Source organism: Canis lupus (assembly GCF_003254725.2).
Source record: "Canis lupus dingo isolate Sandy chromosome 19 unlocalized genomic scaffold, ASM325472v2 SANDYCHR19.02, whole genome shotgun sequence".
NCBI lineage: Eukaryota > Metazoa > Chordata > Mammalia > Carnivora > Canidae > Canis > Canis lupus.
In genome coordinates this window covers 88,248-108,978 of record NW_026019396.1, presented here as the reverse complement: position 1 = coordinate 108,978, position 20,731 = coordinate 88,248, and the positions used below count along the sequence as shown (strand labels likewise).

The window sequence follows — 20,731 nt, the reverse complement described above, 5'->3', positions numbered from 1 at the left end:
TATATGAAGAACCAGGAAAATGAGATCAATTTTCAAGAGCTGAAGCCACACCTGAGATGATCTAGATGCTTAGACTATTAGCCAAAAACAGCTATTACAATAATGCTCAATGATACAAATGAAAATGTGCTCACAATAAACAAAAATAGAGGCATCTTAGTATAGAAATAAGAAGTATTTATGACTTTTCCTTTTTTGAGAGGAAAAATATTTAAAAATAGAAATTTTTATCTGAAAAAATATTTTTTAAAAATTTATTGACTAGGCTACATTGCATAATGGAGATGATGAAAAGAAGTCAGTGATTTGAAAATAGATACTAGAAATTATCCAGTGTGAAGAAGAAAAGGGGGGAAAAGATTGAAAAAATTAACAGAGCCTGAGAGATCTCTGAACAATGTGAAAGTGTCTGATATGCAAAGAATGGAACTGTCACAAGGAGAGAAAGAGAAATAATGAGGAAGGAAATATTTGATGTAATAATGATTAAAATTTCCCAAATTTGGTGAAGGCATCAATTTATAAATTCAAGAAATTCAGAATATGTCAAATAGGACAGATTCAAAGAAAACCATGCTTAGGTACTTCCTAGCCACACTGTTAAAAACCAAAAATAAAGAGAAAACTTGAAAGCAGCTAGAGAAAAAATGACAAATCACCTACTGAGGATTAATGTTTAATCACAGACTACTCATCAGAAAGCATCAAGAGCAAAAGACTGGGACATCTAAAGGACTAAAAGGAAAAAATCTGCAAACAAAATTCTACATCCCCAAAAATATCCTTCAAGAGTCAGTGTCAAAAAATAAAGCCATATTCAGATAAAAGAAATTAAGTAAATCTGTTTGCACCAGTTTTGCACAAGGAATGCTAAGAATCATCTTTCTACGATGAAGTGAAACAGTGCAGTGGGAAACCTGGATCTTTAATAATGGGTGAAGAACATCAGAAATGTTTATTTCACCCAAACTATACCTCAATAAAGTTGATTTTTAAAAAATTCAAGGTAATTTTCCAAGGAAAGTTCTGAATGTAAACCACTGCCACAATTGATATCAAAGGCAGAGACGAGAATGTGCTCTGCTGCTAGAGAATTCTCTCTCCTTCATGCAGTGCATCTAGCCTGCACTTAGCAACAGATCAAAATATTTGCATGGCTTTTGCTTTATCCAGGAATATCTTTTTTTTCCACCTTCAAATAATGTTTTGTGTGATCTAGAGCTACTTCAAACTATAACAACAACCACAAAAAAATGTCATTTAAAGATACCCAAAGTATCTTGTTCATCACTGTAAATGTCTTGGCTACTGTACTACAATTTCAGAAATCAAATTTTACACACAAAACTGGGCCAATTGGTTTGATTTTTTTCTCCCCACGGTATAAAGAAATTGAAATAGAAATATGCTGATCCCTTAAAAGTGTCATCCCTCTTAGTTCAATTCAATCCTGATATTCCTTGGAACAAAAGACTTTTTAAAACTCCTCTGCATTTGACATAACTACTCAATGAAACACCTGATCCTTAAGTGGATCCTGTACTAGAAAGGAGACATTATTGAGGTCAACTGACAAAATGAGAATGGGAATGGCAGAGTAAAGTATTATGCCAAGGTTAAATTCACTAAAGGTGATAACTGTAGAATATCTTTATTCTTAAGAAATGCTTAGGTTTAAGGAAAAAGGGCCATAGTATATGTATGACCCTCAAACGTAAGTATACACATACATGTAATAGACAGAGAGAAAGAAAATAAGTGATAAAGCAAATGGAATAAAGTGTTACCAATAGGTGAATCTAGAGAAAGAGTATACGGGGTCTTTTTGTATTACTTTTATACTTACAACTTTTCTCTGAGTTTATAGTTATACCAAATAAAATATCTGGAGGGGAAAAAGGACTGTGGAGACAATCCAGACCATTCTGTATGTAAGTGGTGGCCACTGGGGAAAAAATGGTTGATTCTAAATCACTGTATTACAAGCCACTATAAGCAATTAGAAGGATCCAGAGAAATGTTATAGACACTTAACATCCGATACTCTTTCCTTGCTTAAGCACTGTAGTATGTATTCCTCTTGCTTCATATTACCTAGGACGCAGTTTTTAGGTCTATAAAGCAGTACATGGAGAGGGGGAAAATACATTTTTCCTCATGGTACTTTTCTAAATATTCTCTCTCTCTTCCTACCTTTTGCTCTCTCTTTCTTCTCTCCCCAACTCACTGCTTCCTCCCTCTCTGTGTCTCCACCTCTATCTCCATCTTTTTCATTCAGTCAGAATTAGGAACTCAGAATTTAATTGTTGGTCTTAAAAATACTCACACAGGCACAGTTCTTGATGTTCTCAGTGAAGATTTTGAGGAGAATGCTTTTTGGCTGCTCCTTCTCTTTGGCTAGCATGATGTACCTAATCGAATTTGATAGTAACCCAAAATAGAGTAGGATAAATTACCTTACTTTCCAATCAATTTATGTTGATCATGTTTTCAACGTACTTTGTTATTTTTAAATGCATATAAATAAGCTCAGCAAAACCAAATTTTGGGTCAGAAGGAAACATGCAAAAATATTTCAGGAAAATAAGCTGTGACTCGGAAAACAATGGATCACTCTCGTCATGTGAGATTTGACCAGCAGATCCAGTCACCAAAGCTTTCCTGCCTAGCTAGACCAGAGGGCATACTAGCACCTTCAAATGTAGGAATTAGAAGTTGCTTTCAGCATTACTCGGTAGGGTAAACTGCACTTATGGAAATTTAATATATGTTTTGAGAATAATGTTAGCTATAATCATGAGGTTGGAGAGCGGGGGAAGATGAGAGTGATAACCAGAATTTCATAAAAAATAAGCAATATATGCATGTAAAGGAGAGCAGGTTATTTGTAGTAATGGCCAGGGTACAATTAAATAAGAAATCATTGGAGGATAGTGTAACAATTTCTACTAAGGGAAGGGAACATAGTTTGGGGGCACTGCTTTGAAGAGATCTACATTTTTTCCATCATGGGTTAAAGACTTATAATAATACATTGACAAAATACCTTTGAAGGTAAGAACGCCATTTTTCCTTTTGTTCTGAAGAACTGCAATTTAAAAAATGAGAAGAAAAAAATTGAGGAACGTACAATACTCCTACTAACATATTAAGATCACCATTCCAGATTAAAAATATCAGGAGCCCGTTGTTAAGGGATGTGGATGTGTAAATTGTACTCCCCTTAGAGTTGGGCTTTTGGTGGACTCTATTAAAGCAATGGGAAGTAGATCCTAAAGAGGAAGAAAAGTTGATTTCAAATCTGAAAACTTAATTGTGACTATGTGATGCAAGCTATGTGATCACGGGCATGTTGTTAACCACTTTGATATTTAGTTTCCAGAACTGGAAAAAGGTTAATTATAGCTCAGAGTGTTCCTGCAGCTGCAAGGGCTATTCGGATATAAAGAATATTACCATTCAAATTAAATCACATTTAAGAAATTTAGCAATTTGATGGAACTGTCTTGGCTCAGAAACAAGAATATCTTTTTCAGAAAAAAACACCTGTAATATTTTTATTTCTTTATACATATGGCAGATTGTAATATGTTAAATTAGTTCCTAAAAACCGTATTCTTCATCACTGTGATCTTCTGAGAAAGATCAATCCCCTGATGCAAAATTACTAAAGATCAGTATGTTCTCTGCTAAAATTTTCACAGCATTTAATATCCAAAGTTGCAAATGTCTTAAGGCTCATTCACATGTGGGCTTATCACTTACCAGCATTTTTTTTGGTTGTGGTAAATTACACATAAAAGAAAATTGACCATTAGTGACCTTTAGTATATTCATCGTTCTGTGCAACCATCGTGACTGAACATGTTTATCACCCCAAAGCAAACATGTGTCTATTAAGCAGTCACTCTCCCTTCCCTCCTGTCCCTAGCTCCTGTTCCACATTTTGTATATTTGTTGATATACACTTGGTTTCTTTTTCTTTATTCTTTCTTTCTTTCTTTCTTTCTTTCTTCTTTCTTTCTTTCTTCTTTCTTTCTTTCTTTCTTTCTTTCTTTCTTTCTTTCTTTCTTTCCTTCTATCTTTCTTTCTTTTACTATTGTCAACAATACTGCTACAAACGTTTGTGTATTTTTTTTTAATTTTTATTTATTTATGATAGTCACACAGAGAGAGAGAGAGGCAGAGACATAGGCAGAGGGAGAAGCAGGCTCCATGCACCGGGAGCCCGACGTGGGATTCGATCCCAGGTCTCCAGGATCGCGCCCTGGGCCAAAGGCAGGCGCCAAACCGCTGCGCCACCCAGGGATCCCCAAACGTTTGTGTATTAATTTTTGCATGGACATATATTTTCCTTTCTCTTGGATATGTGTCTGGAGGTCATATGTAATTGTGTTTCACTTATTGAGGAGCCATCAAACTGTCTACAGTGGCTGTCACATTCTATAATTCTACCAGCAACACTACTCCCCACCCTCTCCATCACCATTTCAGGACCTGTCGCATCAAGAAAGTAGAATGCCCATTTAGTGTCCCAACCTGCCTAGGTGCATAGACACAGCTTCTAGTTACTCATGCCAATCCGCAGAACAGTAATAATAATCAATAACAAAAGCATTAGGTGCCAGATGTTGTTATATGTGCCTTCTATCTATTTATACAGCCTTTTTAACTAATAGTTAAATGGCTTCCACATTTTCCTCCTATTAGGGGGAAATTTTTTTTTTGGACACTCCCCTACCAAACACTTTATATATTCCCTTTTTTTTAAAATTCCCATTTGAAACTCTTTCCTTCCACTTGCAACCTGGAGAAGATATTAAGCAATGGGAACTGATGATCTTTATGCAAAAGAAGACCTGCAGAGAGGATATAAATACATGTTTCTTCCTAATAAGATTTGAAAATTTTTCATTAATTCAACAGCTGCATTATAGGATTAATAAATTAACAACTTGTAAAGATTTTTGTTGTCTTACATTTATGATGACCTGTGAGATTTTGGTGGAGTGGGGTGAGGAGAAGAAAGCAGTGTGTTAAGTACAACCGCATAAAACAGGAATGAGGCTTGGGGTGTGGATGTTTCAAACAGAGATGCAAGTGTGGCATGATCCCTGTAAACTCAGAGGTGTCTGCTCAGGATATCCAGGGTCGAGATCCACATTCCCCATCCTCTTGTCAGCCTAAAAATGTGTCTTACACAACTAAACTCTACTCAATGGAATCATATTTTGTTTTAGATCGTCACCAACTAAGATAATCTGTACACAGCAATTCAGGCAACCTAGTATCCAACGGCATGATCAATTTATTTGTATAATTACATACTGATGTTAAGGGAATTAACTTGGGAGTGTAAAAGCAATTTTTCAAATTTAATTGGACCCTTTAATAGTACTTGCTCAAGAAATCTATTCCGGTGATTTAAAAATGCAGATACTCCCTGGGAATCAGAGGGCAGGATCTTGGAGAGGAGACCTTGAACCTCACTCTGTTGATTCTCCTTCCACAGAACTAGAACTCCTAACTCCTCAAGTGGCTACTAGAGCCCATTTGAAAAACCATTGATCAAAACTGAAGGAAATTACTCCAGTAGTTCCCACTATACATTATCTACTTGTTTCCATGTGGATATAAGCACCTTCTTAGGCCAAGTACAAGGCAAAACAAGTGTCATGGGAGGTCAAAAAGTGAGTCACCAGCTTGGTAGACAATAGATTTCAATGTTATCCTTTTCAAGCCATGTAGATACAGGACACCAAGGCATCGGTCTTACCTGAAGGTGGCCACAAAGTTTACCGTGGGCCAGCCCAACACAAAGGACCTCCCAGAACTGATGTTGGCATCTCCCACTGTATCCATGCAGTTGGCAATCCACATGGTGTTCAGTGGTATTTTCTTTTTTATCTTAAAGTTTTTCTTATACCTAGAAAGATCCCAAACATGACCTCTGTTAGTTCATTTCAAAATGTTATGGGAACAGCTGTGTTCATTAGAGACCAGTTCTCACTGCTCCGGGGCAAATCAGGTCTCCCACATCTCTATTACCCTCTGTGCACACACAGCAAATGGTTAGATGGGCCTTTGCAATGTGTGTGTTGAGCAAACTCTGGCTTGGAAAACTGAAAACACTCTAATGGCAGCAAATAGCCATATTTTTGAATGGTGAGTGTTGAGTAACCACTGTATATTTTAGAGCTTTGTAGGAAAACCATTAATTCATTTGCTATTGCTGGATTTGTTACCTATTACACATAATTTTATGGCTATTATTGCAGTTAATTATTCATTTATGACTTGCATACTTCAAAAAGTGTTTGAGGGGCTGAACAAAGGTACATGATACATGACTTATAAAAATAGTTATACAATTTTTTTCTTAAGAGAGACAAACCAAGGGCACCTGGGTGGCTCAGTCAGTTAAGCATCCAACTCTTGGTTTTGGCTTGGGCCACAATCTCAGGCTCTTGAGATCATGCACCTGTGTAGGGCTCACCACTCAATGAGGAGTCGGCTTCCTCTCTCCCTCTGCCACTCCCCCCACTCATGCTTGCTCTCTCTCTAAAATAAATAAATAAATAAATAAATAAATAAATAAATAAATAAATAAACAAACAAACAAATAAATCTTTTAAAGAGTGTGAGGGAGAGAGATGAAATCAAAACAAAAAAAAACAAGCTTGGATCAGAAAGATTTAAAAGTTACTTTCAACCTTAATTTAAAAAATATTTTCTAGCCCTTAAAGCATAGGTTATTTTCAATTTGCTTTCTTAAAATTTTGTCCATACCATTTTCCCATAGATTCTGGCTAAAACAAAAAAATTGTTAGCCTACAGACTGAGCCCAACTGAAAAATCATCCATCCATCCATCCATCCATCCATCCATCTGTCCATCAATCAATCCAAGATCAGTGGTTCGGAGGTCTTATATGTAAGTCATGGATACTTCCCATTTCTCTGAGGGGTAAGAAGGGGTGAAATGGGTTTTTGATAATTTCTGCCTAATCTTCTTTGACCTCAAAGATAAAAACCACCATTGATTTATTTTGGTTGATTAATTAATTGATTAATTTGGTTAATTCACAACTTTGACTCGCAGGTGGGCTTGAGATTTAAACAGTTACAAGTCCTATAAGGAATGCCTGGGGAACTTGGATCCTCCACTCTGGAACTCCTTAGTATTCAGAAACACATGTGGAAAACACTGAACTAAACTGAGATGAAAGACACCTCATGTGCAAAAATCCCTATGACTCCACTGATTCATGGAAAAATTAGAGCTAAAACTCTTCAGTGGGATTTATGAAATAAAAATAATCTTTTAGGAAGCCCACTTGAAGGATAATGTAGATTCAAAGCTTAGGACACAATGAATATAAATATGATGGATACCAATATCTTTCCATATTTTTTTATTTCAACATTTTTTTATTTCAACATTACAGCCAAGTGCCTGTATCTATGTGCTTGAAGATTTTTATGGAACATAGTCAATTAACAGATAAAATCATTTTTCTAGATAGTAATTCAAAAGGCATTGTCATGTCAAAAATATATGCCCAAGGGGAATGATAGACAGGTATCTGCTTGTTTTTACAGATTTTTTTCTTTCTAATATAGGTATCTGTGTATATACAGACACCTAAGATCCTGTGTGGAAACTTCCAAATACATTGACCTGGAAAAAGCCATCCAATAACCTTAGTTCAATAAAGCACCAGGATTAGTTGAACCAAGGAACGATCCTAGAGCCCAGAGTGTGGTTTCTACTCTCCTATAACGTTTTGAACACTTATCATATGCCAAGCTCTGTTCTAAATATTTTATAAATATAAATATAAAAATTTAATCCTCAAGCAACTACACTAGATGGTCTCTATTAGCTCCATTTTACAAATAAGGAAACTCACAGAAAGTTTAAATAAATTGTCAAATGCAGGAGACAGGGTTTGAACCCAGACAGCCTAACTCATAAGCCCATGTTTGTAACCACTTGACCGTGAAGTAACCTTTTCATCTTTCCTACCCTCAGCCTCATTTCTGTCCCCAGAGCCATCAGCCCAGCTTTCTCATGGGATTTATATTGGGAGTGAGAGGATAAATCTCAAGGCATTATATTAATAAAGCCAGTTGCTAGCTTGGAAATATTTAAAACGTGTTACAACAAAGCTTTATACTTCAATAGATTCTTCTAAGGTCTTACTGTGTTTCTTTACTCTCAATCACTGACCCAACTGGATTATCTCAGCAGAAATTAGAAAGCGATAATCTACTGTAAACTGACTTAAGAAGAAGAGGAGGAGAACTGCAGTTTTTATTTCTAAAAATAGTCATTTATTATAGTTGTATTAACATGATGTCCTTCTTGCTTTCCACTACCTTAATCTTTATGCCAAAAGGTAAGCCCCAGTGAACTGGGGAGTTTTGCAGAATTCTAGGGAGATATCCTCTGTTCTAAGATAGAGGCATTCTCTTACAAATGTTGGGAGCAGGGGTCATAGTCTATTCTGTAACTATTCGTCATTTCACGACAGTGAGTTAATAGTCATCTTCATCTTTTGACCAAATTAAATTCATTTTTTATTTCATTTCTACATTCCTTAATAACTTATTAAACTCAACACCAAAGAAACAAACAATCCAATCATGAAATGGGCAAAAGACATGAACAGAAATCTCACAGAGGAAGACATAGACATGGCCAACATGCATATGAGAAAATGCTCTGCATCACTTGCCATCAGGGAAATACAAATCAAAACCACAATGATACACCACCTCACACCAGTGAGAATGGGGAAAATTAACAAGGCAGGAAACAACAAATGTTGGAGAGGATGCGGAGAAAAGGGAACCCTCTTACACTGTTGGTGGGAATGTGAACTGGTGCAGCCACTCTGGAAAACTGTGTGGAGGTTCCTCAAACAGTTAAAATATACCTGCCCTACGACCCAGCAATTGCACTGTTGGGGATTTACCCCAAAGATACAAATGCAATGAAACGCCGGGACACCTGCACCCCGATGTTTATAGCAGCAATGGCCACGATAGCCAAACTGTGGAAGGAGCCTCGGCGTCCAACGAAAGATGAATGGATAAAGAAGATGTGGTTTATGTATACAATGGAATATTACTCAGCCATTAGAAATGACAAATACCCACCATTTGCTTCAACGTGGATGGAACTGGAGGGCATTATGCTGAGTGAAGTCAGTCAGTCGGAGAAGGACAAACATTATATGTTCTCATTCATTTGGGGAATATAAATAATAGTGAAAGGGAATATAAGGGAAGGGAGAAGAAATGTGTGGGAAATATGAGAAAGGGAGACAGAACGTAAAGACTGCTAACTCTGGGAAACGAACTAGGGGTGGTAGAAGGGGAGGAGGGCGGGGGGTGGGAGTGAATGGGTGACGGGCACTGGGGGTTATTCTGTATGTTAGTAAATTGAACACCAATAAAAAATAAATTAAAAAAATAACTAATGATGAGGAATGTGATGTCTAAAGAGGGTGTGAGCTAAGTTCAGTCCCTTTTTCTAAATTCTTCACGGGTTTCTACTAGTACAAATATCTTAATATTTTATCAAATAGATACTCTTCTTTCTTTTTTAAAGATTTCTTTTATTTATTCACGAGAGGCACAGAGAGAGAGAAGGCAAAGACATAGGCAGAGGAAGAAGCAGGCTCCCTCTGGGGAGCCTGGTGAGGGACTTGATCCCAGGACCCCGGGATCATGACCTAAGCCAAACGCAGACACTCAACCACTGAGTCACCCAAGGGCCCCAAGTAGATACTGTTCTTAAAAATAAAGTAATTTTTATTTTAATTTTTAAAGTACTTTAAAGTACTTTAATTTTTAAAGTAATTTTTATTTGAAAAATAACTTATTTAGTATTCTAATGAATACCAAAAATGATAAGGAAGATTCCATTTGACTTCAATTCTTGTGAACACAAGTTTCTAGTGTATGAAAGAAGTGAGAAAAATCCCCAATTTTCACTATTAGTAACATCTTGTACAACAAGAGAAATAGAATTTCTTTGTGAAGAAACAAACATTTAATTCCCCTCATTATTACACACAAGCCAAAATTCACTAATTCTGACTGAAAAATAGGTAGAAATTAATCAACTATTCAATTTCTGTTAAATTCTGTAGTGTCAACCTAAAGATGAGAGAGTCTCCAGCTGAAGCCTGAGGCTGAGCTGAGGTAAAATGGAACCTGGGTCAGCCTACCCCCTTTTTTATGGCTAATTGTAAAAATTAGGCACTAAACTCAGATTATTCATTTGAATAGATTGATTGAGGGTATTGATTCCTCCATGTAAGACCAAGGCATGACAGGGATGAAATATGTTTTTTTTATTTCAGGGGCTATTTCTTCTTAGTTTTTTCCTTCTAGAAAAAAAGGTAAATTTTTTCATATTAACAGTGATCAAAAATATACCAAAATATTTACTATGGGAATGATCTCATAGTAGTTTTCTAAAGATTGTGGCAAGCATTAAGTGCTGCTTGCTACTGCTATGGATGAAATTGTGTCTCCCTCCCACTGCTTTCCCACCTTCTTACCATAAAGCCCTCTCTGCCAGTATCATCATGTTTGGAGCTAGAGCTTTTGAAGGTAATTAAGTTTAAATGGGATCATCAAGGTCAGGTCCTAATCCAGTAAGATGGATGGTCTTGTAAGAAGTGGGAGAGATCTGTATGTGTGTACATACATGCATTGAGGACATGCCTTGGGGTACACAGTGAGAAGGCAGCCGCGTGCAAGCAGAAAAAGAGCTCTTACCAGAACCTGACCATGATGATATCCCGAACTCGGAATTCTAAAAATCTGTGTTCTCTCTATATCAAAGACCTTGGGTTAAATATGAAATTAACATGCCTGTGATCACTTACATTTTCTAATATTACCAATGTATAATATAAAGTATATAAGATAATCTTTTGGGAACTGAGTCTCTTTCAAAGAACATTAACAAATAAATTGATAAAGATTTTGTCACATAAAAACCCTTGAGTAGACATAAGGACATATCTCAAAAGCAATATGTGAAAGATGAAAAATGTTCAACTTGTTTTGTCATAATGAACCATTCGAAATAAAAATTCAGCCCTTCAATAGATGCAACTCTCTAGTGGAAAAACAACACTATCTTTATATAAAAATCTTTTTAGTAGAACATCATAGGCTCTGTAAAACCGGCTGAGAGGTAAGCAGCACCCAGGACAATAAATAGTTCTAGTAAGAAAAGGAAAGTCTTCTCCTGTCCCTAATGCTATAATAATTACAAAGATAAAAGAAAAGAAGAAGAACATATTCCCCTTGTAAATTGAATATGAGTGGTCTGCAAGGTCCTAAGAACCAGGAAATGAGTTTGCTATTTGTTAGCATGTCTCTTGGGCTAAGGATGGAAGGGTACAACATGGTATGGAAGGAAGAACATGGCCTTCTGATGAAGGCAGGCCTGGGTTGGAATCTCTTGCATGATTTCCCTATGTATGACTGGACCATTTCTGAGACTTCCTCTGTTCCCATTTTCATCTCTGCAGCCTGTGGATGATAAAAAATATGGGCCTTGGAGGGCTGTGAGAAATATTTTCTTTATTCATGAGAGATACACAGAGAAAGGCAGAGACATAGGCAGAGGGTGAAGCAGGCTCCCTGTGGGGAACCCGATGTGGGACTCGATCCCAGGACCCAGGGATCACGACCTGAGCCAAAGGCAGATGCTCAATCACTGAGAAACCCAGGTGGGTGAGGCATCTGTGATGTTCCTAGTGTGGTTCCCAGCATGCATCCCACATATTTTGGTCTCCCATACTCACCTTGGTTAAATAAAGAGAATGGTAACTAGTCTGCATTTTTAAAATAATGACTTGGCCTTCTATCAGGAGGAAGAGAGTCTTTCATATGGACCTCATGCCAAGGCCTGGACATTCCTTTTCTCTTTGTCCTCCTTATGACATCACCACCTTCAAGGTTACATCTATGGGCAATTTCCCTAGTCTCAAATATATTTTACTACTATCTTTGACTCTGATTTTTTTGATAGCTATACTTGCTTCATTTTTCAATTCACTAAGCATTCTGATCTATTTCTTACCAAGCAGATTGGAGTTAGTTGTTCACTCAATGTAAAGGAAGGGTTGATTTCAATAATGAAAGAATCTAGGTGTTCATGGAATGTTGTATGAAATTCAGGAAAAAAGAGAGAATAGAAATGGTAGCATCACATAGTGAATAAAAGCCTGTGCTTTGAAATAAATAGACCTGATTTCAAATGTAGACTCTGTCCATTACTAATATGGTAACCTGGGCAGATCCATTAGACCTCTGAGCATCAAGGTTCTCCAATATAAAAATACTCCCATCTCACAGGGTCATTGTAAGGTTGGACAAAATTAGGTACATAAAGTTTTTAGCATAATATCTGACATGTAGTAAGCCCCTGATAAATTGTTATTAATGTAACTCAGATGAGTATATCATTTTGCCAAATTATTACTAGCATGTCGTACCTATGACATGGCATAACTGAGATCTAGGGTGAAAGCAGTAAAAAAAAAGAGGGAGTTAGTTTTTTCTCATGACCAAAAAACTTCTTGATATTTTGTTTGTGGGAGTGTTCTTGGTCTTCCACGTTTTGTGAATAATGCAAACAGAGATGGAGTAAGTAAACAGGTGACCTTCCATGACCTGCTCCCACACGTTTATTGAGCAATCATCATGTTCTAGACTGGATATTCAATGCATTTGTGTTCAGGGTTGAGAGGAAAATGCACACAGTCAATTCTTTCTCCTACATTCCATCTATCTGCTCCATCTTTTTTTTAAAAGATTTATTTATTTATTCATGAGAAACACAGAGAGGAGAGAGAGAAAACAGAGACACAGGCAGAGGGAGAAGTAGGCTCCCTGCAGAGAGCCTGATGTGGGACTCAATCCTGGGTCTCCAGGATCATGCCCTGAGCTAAAGGCGAAGCTAAACCCCTGAGCCACCCGGGCTACCCTGCTCCATCTTTCCTTTTTACTAAACTGCTAAGATAGAGCCCTGATACCATCCATCAGGACTATTGCCTCCCCTAACTACTCTCTCTGATTCCACTCTTGCTTACCCATCCATCTATTATCTAGCAACAGTCAGAAAAATTTGCTGGAAATATAAATCAGATTTGGTCAGTCCCCTAATTACAAATCCTTTGGCAAAATATTTCCACTTTTTTACCATGGCCTGTGAAGACCCTGTGTGACTAGACCCCTGAGCATAGTATCATATCTGATAGCATGGCCTATGCTCTGGGCTCTAGTCAAATCAGGCTTCCCTGAGCCCCTCTCTCTGAGGGTCAGGTTGTACCCACGTAGACCTGCAAGTCCCTCAGCCTCGATGGCTCAGGCACATTGTCTGGGAATGTGGCTGCTTCTCCTCTCATAGATTTGGTTTTAATGCTCCACCTCAGAGAGGCCCTCCTAGACTATTCCTCTCTAACACGTTCCCACCCTCTCCGCACAGCCCCTATCCACCTTCTATCAGCAGCACTAATCATTATCATTCCCCCTCTTATTTTATCATTTGTAAGTCCCAGGCAGGAGAGACATTGGTCTGTCACATTGTCAATTGTATTTGCTGCAGGGACATGACACAAAACAAGACCTCCAGAAGTACTCATGGAATGAAGGACTCAAGCATTGGCAAACACAAAAGGGAAAAAATGTTATGTTTTCGTATAGTAAGGGTTAATGGGAATGCAATTTTTTTGAGATTCACAAGAGCATGAAACATGGTACACCTACTTGGTATTAGACATCAGTAATAAATCGCTGTACAAGAAAAGCTGCCACTTCTGCCTCCTCCAGCCTTTCTTGAGCTCAACGGGGCCATGGATGAGCAAGGTACGAGTGGCACCCTCAGATGATGTAGTGCTTTCGCTGTGGGTGTCCACCTCCACAGACGAGCTCTTCCTGCAAGACATCAAACACAGAGCAGTTAGTTACTGGTCAAATACACAATATAGTTTAATGCCAAGTTTCAAGGTTCACACAACACTAAAATGTAGTCTCAACCCCCAAAGCAGAGCTCCAGAGCTCAGAATCAAGGATCCCTGAGTTACAGAAAGCTATAGAAAGAGGTGAGGTCACTTGGGAAACTGATGCAGAGGGAGGACAGTTTCAAGGACAAAGCCCTTGGGCATGCCAACACTTAGAGGTGTGGTGGAGAAAGCTGCAGAGCTAATTGTGAGCCATTAGGTAGGCGAGAGCCAAGAAGCCAAAGGTAGAGCAGATTACAAGAAGGAGAATGAACAACAACAACAAACAGGACAACTTGTGGCCTAATATAAAATATATAATAATATATTTAATAATATATTATAAAATATAATATAATATAAATATAATAATATTTATGTTAAGATAAAATGAAGATAACTGAAGATCCTGGAAGTTGACCCCCATCTTATCTAATTCAATATTCAAAATTGGGGTAAAAATTCTCAAAGATCAACAAAAATATTGGAAACCTCAGAAAGTTTCTGAACACAAGAGTTTAGCTATTACTTGGCTGAGCTCTGACAGGACTTCCTGGTCAAAATAGGTAATAAAACAACTCAATTGAGCAGAGTGTAAAAATTCTTTCATAACTAGGACAGGTATTTTCATAGACCCACTGAAAACTGTCTCACAGAGAGAGAGAGTTGGCTCTCTCATGGAGCCAAGAAAGTGTCTCCGCCTCCCCCAAGGATGTATAAAGCCTGCTCCCTTCTGCTCAGCAGCACTGAATCTTATGAACAGGAGCAGCTTTTCAGGAAGCTGGTGCTGGAGTTACTAATTAGTTTCTATGTATTAGAGGAAACAAAAGAAAAGAACAGTTCCTGTTATTGCCGGTCTGTTTGGATGGTCAGAAATAGTGGATCAGAAGACTACCTCATGCGCTGAAGCCTTGAATGTCCACCTGTAAGCTCAGCGTGCTTTCTGATTGACGGGAACATCCTTTTCTCTTCAATTCGCGGGACGGGAAATCGAGTGAGTCTACAGCACTTGGCAGAGTACTGTCAAATGCTTGAAGCCTGAAGATTCCGCAGCGGTCCGCGGTCACTGCCATTATGATGTCACATATTCAAAGCTCATGTTGTAACTGCCAAACTGACATACTGGTTTCCTTATCTTGGCCTCCAAGTTTTGACTTTTTAAAAGTAATCATTTTATTTTGAGATAACTGTAGATTCATTTGCAGCTGTAATAAATAACACAGAGAGATGACATCAGTTTTTTTACAGATGGAGTCTTCCAGAGACACTTGCATCACCACAAGGGTCCTTCCTATTCCCCGATTACAACCACACAAATTTCTTTCCCCCTCCACCACCTCTTTAATCCCTGGCAATCACAAATCTGTTCACCATGTGTATAATGTTGCCATTTCAAGAATGTTATACAGATGGGATCACATAGTTTATGAAATTTGGGGATTTCCTTTTTCCCATTTGATGTAACTGGAGATTCATCTAGATGGCTGCAAGGATTCACAGTTCATTTCCTGGTGTCCCTTAGTAGTACATCATGATATGGATGTATCACAGTTTGCTTAACTACCTGTTGAAGGAGTTCGAAGTGTCTGCAGGTTTTGGCTGTCACTAATAAAGCTACTATAAACATCTGTGTACAGGTTTTTGTGTCAGCGTGAAGTCTTCACTTCTCTGGGCTAAATACCCAGGATGGGAAGAGCCAGGTCATATGCTAGGTATGTTTTTTTGTTTTTGTTTTTGTTTTTTTTTTTATAGTTTTATTTTTTATTTCTTAGGAACTGTCCAACTGTTTTCCAGAATGGCTGTGCCATTTCACATTCTCCCCAGTACTGTGTGAGTCATTCAGTTTCCCCTCATCCACACGAACATTTGGTGTTGTCATTTTTTATTTTAGCTATTCTGATAGCTGTGTAGTGTGATATCTCACAGTGGATTTCACTTGCATTTCCCTAATGGTTAGTGATACTAACCATTGATTTGCCACCTGGACATCTCCTTCAGTGTCAAAGCACCTACAGGAGCCTGTTAAAAACATGTTACATGAAGACAGTGTTCCCTTTCCACTAGGAAACTGATGGTTTTACAGATTAGGAGGCTCCTGCGCATACAGGTTGGACTCTGAATCCAAGCAGCCGTGACATAATATGAAGGATTCAAATCCAACTGACTCAGGAGGTCACACAGCCTCTTGTGAGGGCCCCCATCCCCACTCTCCCACCATGGACAGTGTCTTTCTTTGACAACTGTGGAGGACAGAAATTTGATCCTACAGACAAAGTTTGTGGTTTCCCTTACAGGCTCCTGTAACAGGCATGTGAAAACCTATCTTTTATGCCCTACTAGACTCTATGGACCTCAAGGAAGGAGTCTATGTCTGACTTATCATTAAATTCTCACAAACATTGGCACATCGGAGGAATTAAAAAATTCTGTATTGAACAAGTGAATGAAATAGTTTTCTGGCAGGGATGGACAGGGAAAAAGGCATGACATAAAATAGTCTTTCTCTTATTTACTTTATTCATTCAACGGATAGTGTTTGAACCTGTACTAGGAGAAAGGCACTTGATAGGTCTGGGCAACAGGGAGCCAGGCCCAACTCTCACAAAACCAGGATTTAAGTGAGGAGGGGGGAAGACAGATATTAAACAGAGAATGTCATCAATAACTGCCTAACACAGCCTCTGGAAAGTACTGCAGAGGAAAATTAAAGATTGAGGTGAGAAATTTAGGGAGGGGCTTGACACCTGATTTCAATTATGGAGAGGAAGGCTTCTTTGACGAGCTCATTTGAAATGACCTTTAAAGAATAACTTGGGATTACTTAGAAGAGAGAAAGAGGAAGGAAGGGAGGGAAGATACATTTGTCAGTTGAAGGGACAGAATGTGACTAACTGATGTTTCAGAAACATGGAAGACTTTGCTGGATTGGAGACACAGGCAGAAGGTACAGGAGAGTGAAATTGGCCTGTAAATTAGGTAGAGGTGAGAGCACAAGTCCTGGTAGTCCTTTTAGACTTTATTAAGGCTTCTCATCTTAAAACCAAACTAACACAGAAGTGGCATGTAGATAGTGGCCTCCAGGCTTCTCACCACTTTTATTCAGTTTTTAAAAAATATTTTATGTATTTGAGAGAGAGAGAGAGATAAAGAGACAGTGCATGTGCACAAGAGGTGGGGGCAGAGAGAGAGAGAGAGAGAGAAGAAGCACAAATGGTGCTGAGTGTGGATTCTGACCTGTGGCTCTGTCTCATGATCCTGAGATCATAACCCTGAGCCGAAATCAAGAGTCAGAAACTTAACCAAGTAAGCCACCAGGCACCCCTTTCTCACCATTTTTAAAGGACAAGTGCTAGTCTGGCCATGCTTGACTATATTTAGTACCATGGAGGCTCATTGGGCAACACTTTCTGGCCTCCCATCAAGTACCTGTCAAAATCTATTTCAGGTAAAAAATAATCTATTTCAGGTAAAAAATATAGGCAGACTTATCTCTGTACCTTCCCCAATTCTCAGATTATGTTCCATTCTCTGCATCTCCCTTCAGAGAGGTTAGAGATTTAGAGGCCGGGAAAACTTCTCTCCTTTTAGAATCTCGTCCTGTTGATCAATTCTGATATGCATCAGACTCACTTGGGAGGCTTTTCAGGCACTCATTCTGAAACTGCCTCCCCCAGAGGTTCTGATTCATCAGATCTGGAAAAAGCTCTCTGAGTGATTCTTACATGTAACCAGGATTGTGAGTCACTGGTTTTAAGGAATTAATTGAGAAAGATACAGTGTTTGATAGTATCTTCTCCTTGTAGTAAAGCAAAGGAGAGAAAAGTTTGTCTGAGAAAGATAAAGGGAGCTTCTTTTACCAGGTCACAGTTACCTTTGCAGTAATAGCTAAAGCTTAATTTCTTCCATAATATCATTGTGATTTATTTTAATTTGATGAATGAGCTCTAAATAGAATAATAATGATGGGGTCTTTTTTCTTTTTTAAAGACTTTATTTATGTATTTATTCATGAGAGACACAGAATGAGAGAGAGAGAGAGAGAGAGGGGGGCAAAGGGAGAAGCAGGCTCCATACAGGGAGCCCGACGTGGGACTCGATCCCGGTTCTCCAGGATCATGCCCTGGGCTGAAGGCAGCGCTAAACCGCTGAGCCACCCGGGCTGCCCGGGTCTGTTTTCATCTATTTCACCAAACACCTATGTTTTCACCCTAAATATCAAATAAAAGAGATACTCTAAGGTGATCTTTATGCCAGTAATACCGTATTATTGATCTATTGTCCATTTTTGTCAATACCATACTGTTTTGATTATTACAGCTTTGTAATAGATCTTGAAATCTGGGACTGTGATACCTCCAGTTTTTTTCTTTTTCAAGATTGCTTTGGCTATTTGGGGTCTTTGTGGTTCCATACATGCTTATGAATTACTTGTTTTAGTTCTGTGAAAATACTATTAGTACTTTGATAGGGATTCCATCAAATCTGTAGATTATTTTGAGTATGGAACATTTTATTAATACTTGTTCTCTCATCAATAAGCATGGAATATTTTTCCATTTGTGTTGTCTTCAATTTTTTTCACCAATGTTTTATAGTTTTTCAGTATATATATATATATATAATGTCTTTCACTCCCTTGTTTAAGCTTATTTCTAGGTATCTTATTATTTTTGGTACAATTGTTAATGGGACTGTTTCTTAATTTCTTTTTTTCTCTTCATTATTAGTGTATAGAAATGCAGTGGATTTCTGTATATTGGTTTGTATCCTGTGACTTTCCTGAACTCATTTATCAGTTCTAGTCCATTTTTGGTAGAATCCTGAGGGTTTTCTACATATAGTATCATGGCACCTGCAAATAGTGAAAGTTTTACCTCTTCCTTACCCATTTGGATGCCATTTATTGCTTTTTCTTGTATGATTGCTGGGGCTAGGACTTCCAGTACTATGCTGAATAAAAGTAGTGAGGGTGGAAATCCTTGTTTTGTTCTTGATCTTGGGGAGAAGCTCTCACTTTTTCACCATTGAGTATGACATTAGCTGTAGTTTTTCACATAAGGTCTTCATTCTGTTGAGGTATGTTCCTTCTAAACCTACTTTGTTGAGTTTGTATCATGAATGGATGTTGTACTTTTAAATGCTTTTCTGCACCTATTAAGATGATCATGGTTTTTTACCCTTCTCTTGTTGATGATATGTATGATGTTAATGGATTTGTGAATATTGAATCACATTTGCATACTAAGAATAAATCCCACTTGATCATGGTAAATGACTTTTTTAATGTATTGGTGGATTTGGTTGGCTAATACTTTGTTGAGGATTTTTGCATGTATGTTAATCAGAGATATTGGCCTGTAGTTCTCTCTCTCTCTATCTTTCTCTCTCTCTGTAGTGTCTTTATCTGGTTTTGGTATCAGGGTAATGCTGACTTCATAGAATACATAGAAGCTTTCATTCTTTGTTTTTTGAAGTAGTTTGAGAAAAGTAGGTGTTAACTCTTCTTTATATGTTTGGTAAAAATTTTTTTTAAGGATTTTATTTATTTATCCATGACAGAGAAAGACAGAGGCAGAGACACAGGCAGAAGGAGAAGCAGGCCCCATGGAAGGAGCCCAATGTGGGACTCGATCTCAGGACTCTGGGATCAGGACCTGAAGGCAGATGATCAACTGCTGAACCACCCAGGTGTCCCTTAATCTTTGGTAAAATTTACCTGTGAAGCCATCTGTTTTTTGGTAGTTTTTTGATTACTGATTTGATTTCATTGCTGATAATCAGTCTTTTCAAATTTTCTATTTTTTCCCAACTCATCTTTGAGAGGTTATATGTCTCTAAGAATTTACCCATTTCTTCTAGGTTGTCCAATTAGTTTGCATATAATTTTTTCATAATATTCTCTTAAAATCCTTTATATTTTTGTGGTGTTGTTATTTCTCCTCTTTCATTTCTTTTTAAAATAAATTTATTTTTATTGGTGTTCAATTTGCCAACATACAGAATAACACCCAGTGCTCATCCTGTCAAGTTCCCCCCTCAGTGCCCACCACCCAGTCACCCCCACCCACTACCCACCCCCCATTCCACCATCCCTATTCATTTCCCAGAGTTAGGAGTCTTCATGTTCTGTCTCCCTTTCTGATATTTCCTACCCATTTCTTCTCCCTTCCCTTCTATTCCCTTTCACTATTATTTATATTCCCCAAATGAATGAGAACATATAATGTTTGTCCTTCTCCGCTTGACTTACTTCACTCAGCATAATACCCTCCAGTTCCATCCATGTCGAAGCAAATGGTGGGTATCTGTCATTTCTAATGGCTGAGTAATATTCCATTGTATACATAAACCACACCTTCTTTATCCATTCATCTTTCAATGGACACCGAGGCTCCTTCCACAGTTTGGCTATTGTGGACATTGCTGCTAGAAACATCGGGGTGCAGGTGTCCTGTTGTTTCATTGCATCTGCATCTCTGAGGTAAATCCCCAGCAGTGCAATTGCTGGGTCGTAGGGCAGGTCTATTTTTAACTCTTTGAGGAACCTCCACACAGTTTTCCAGAGTGGCTACACCATTTCACATTCCCACCAACAGTGTAAGAGGGTTCCCCTTTCTCTGCATCCTCTCCAACATGTGTGGTTTCCTGCCTTGTTAATTTTCCCCATTCTCACTGGTGTAAGGTGGGATCTCATTG

At 38.1% G+C, this 20,731-nt stretch overlaps 1 protein-coding gene across 24 annotated transcripts in view; it reads right to left on the bottom strand.

The window, feature by feature from the left end:
- LOC112659140 (rho GTPase-activating protein 20-like) overlaps nt 1-20,731 on the bottom strand; it is a 103,360-nt gene that overhangs the window by 58,993 nt on the left and 23,636 nt on the right. For 23 of the 24 annotated variants that reach the window (XR_007409551.1, XR_007409552.1, XR_007409550.1 and 20 more), the window contains 5 exons: nt 14,931-15,240; nt 13,803-13,970; nt 5,777-5,926; nt 3,047-3,088; nt 2,327-2,411 (listed from right to left, as the gene is read on the bottom strand). Coding sequence is in view for 21 of the 24 variants with exons in the window: in XM_049107985.1 (XP_048963942.1) it covers nt 2,327-2,411; nt 3,047-3,088; nt 5,777-5,926; nt 13,803-13,970; nt 14,931-14,995 (510 nt within the window). In the remaining 3 variants the exon portion in view is untranslated. Of the gene's footprint in view, nt 1-2,326; nt 2,412-3,046; nt 3,089-5,776; nt 5,927-13,802; nt 13,971-14,930; nt 15,680-20,731 lie in introns of those variants that run through there. The other variant, XM_049107978.1, reaches the window with a different exon arrangement.